General features: G+C 38.0%; 1 protein-coding gene across 1 annotated transcript; it reads left to right on the top strand.

Moving 5' to 3' along the window:
- Nucleotides 1-983: 983 nt before the first annotated feature.
- LOC149807926 (zinc finger MYM-type protein 1-like) lies at nt 984-1,823 on the top strand. Its single transcript, XM_089962996.1, has one exon. It carries the CDS (start codon nt 984-986, stop codon nt 1,821-1,823), a length of 840 nt encoding a protein of 279 aa, XP_089819122.1.
- The last annotated feature ends 337 nt before the right edge of the window (nt 1,824-2,160 follow it).

Genomic DNA, 2,160 nt, shown 5'->3' with positions numbered 1-2,160 from the left:
GTTACAGATGATTTTAAGAAATGATGGTCATCTTTATAATTATCTTGTATGTTTTTCACATGGCTACTTATAACATATTGTCGACTTTTCAACATAGGTTATGAGGTGTTGAAGTCAGTCACGTTGTCCTCACTTTCACTATCAGAGGCAGAGTTAAATGTGTTCACCTTTGCAATTGATATAATGTGTTCATAAATTCTCCTGTAACAAAATCGTTTTGGAACATTAACAGATGGGAAACTATTCCAACCACTTGTAGGAAGAAAAGGTACAGTTTCTGTAGACTTACTGATCCTGACAGAAGATAACACCTCACTCGCATTTTGTTCATACAATTTTCCTCCATCAACATGAAGAACTGATTTCAGACTCAGTGCCGCCACTTATGCAAGACCGACCTTTATTCGTATCTAGGACAGCAGAAATTTAAACACACTAAAAGTAAATATAAGAAAAAGAAATTGGAGCGTTTATATTTATTTTTGTTTCAAAATCATAATGGCAAAAAAAGCAACACAATCATCAATGCTCAAATTCTTGAAGAGAAAAAACATAACGGAATTGGAGTCAGTTACAGAGTTAGTTGCAAGTAAATAACAGATAATCGAATCTGACCAGTCAGTTGATCACGATGCAGTAGCTTCTACAAGTGGAGCCCCATTATATCTACCTCAGTCACCAGCATTTGTAGATATTTCACGTTTTTCCATCACGACGTTCCAGTTCAACCAATACTACAAGAACATCCTCAACTGTCTAAGCGTCGTTTCAACTGCGAATATTTCAAACAATTTCCATGGATCGAATACTCCATTAATCAGGATGTGTCTTTTGTTTCAGTTGTCGCCATTTTAGTTCCAATATTGTCCGTCCTGGTGAAACGTGTGGGAACATAACGTTTGTCGTCAAGGGATTTAGAAAATGAAAGATATTAAGAATTGCTGGCAAAGCATGAGTCCAGTAGCAAGCACAAAGATAGCACAATGCTGTGGACCAATGCAAAGAATGTGTCAGCTGGAAAGGTTGAATGTGTAGCAAATCTGATAAATGTTCAGGGAAAGTTGGATGTTCTGGAAAATAGGAATCATCTTGAGTATCTTATTTTAGCGACTTCATATCTAGCTCGTCAAGGTTTGGCTTTTCGTGGCGATGATGAATCAAAGGAATCGTCAAACAAAGGAAATTTTGTTGAATTGCTCGAAATGATGAGTGAGCTTTCTCCTCAACTACGAGAAAGGCTTCGAACAAGATATGGACACTACACATCAGTAGAGTATCATAATGGTATTTTACACTGCTTGGCAAACATTCTTAGAAAGAACATGGTTGATTCATTTGGACCCTACTGGACATTAATGGTCGATGAATCAAAAGATATTTCACGCAATGAACAACTGAGTTTCGTCATAAGATCCATGTCACCAGATGGTTCAGTATGGGAAAATCCTCTAGGTGCCTTTCATGTGGTAATGGTAGATGCTGAGGCAATGGCAACTGCTGTCAACAATGCGGTTCTGGAAAACAAATTATCATGGGATAAACGTGTTGCTCAATGCTACGATGGATCTTCGGTGACGAGTGGCAGACTTCAAAGTGTTCAGGTACGGATTAAAGAAATTGCTCCATATGTCTTCTACAGACACTGCCATGCCCATCGTCTGAACCTAGTTTTAGTCAACACAGTTGAAAATATACCTGAGAACGTTGATATGTTTTCCATCATACAGTCTATGTGTTCTTGTCAGTTAATGGCCCTCGACATGAACTATTTGTGCAAGCACAAACTGGGAATAATGTGGAAGTCTTGGAACTCGAAAAATTAGTTGAAACTAGATGGTCTTATTGGTATCGGTCCGTTCGCATAATAAAGCTTCGAATTGAAACCCTTGTTAATGCGTTGAAAGCCATTGCTTTACAGAATGCTGACAGGTTAGCAACAGCAGACGCTTAAGGGTTGCGAAAACGAATACATTCAATATCATTTCTTCGTTGTTTGTTTTTGGGTGAAAGTTACTTAGAGCAGTCTATTCGTTATCTCAAGAATTACAAAATTCATCAGTCGATTACTTATCTGCCCTTGTGTTGCTAGAATCTACCAAAAAAGATCTGATGGCATTTCGAAGCATTGACACTTGGGATGGTATTTTGAAAGAAGCTGAG

This window comes from Sinohyriopsis cumingii, chromosome 1 (genome assembly GCF_028554795.1).
Source record: "Sinohyriopsis cumingii isolate HCF-2022 chromosome 1, ASM2855479v2, whole genome shotgun sequence".
NCBI classification, from domain to species: Eukaryota; Metazoa; Mollusca; class Bivalvia; order Unionida; family Unionidae; genus Sinohyriopsis; species Sinohyriopsis cumingii.
Note: the sequence above shows the minus strand (reverse complement) of the source record. Positions and strands in the feature narration are given on the sequence as shown.

What these genes read in the sequence shown, in the direction of transcription:
- LOC149807926 (XM_089962996.1), top strand. Translation starts at nt 984, where the DNA reads ATGCTGTGGACCAATGCAAAGAATGTGTCAGCTGGAAAGGTTGAATGT.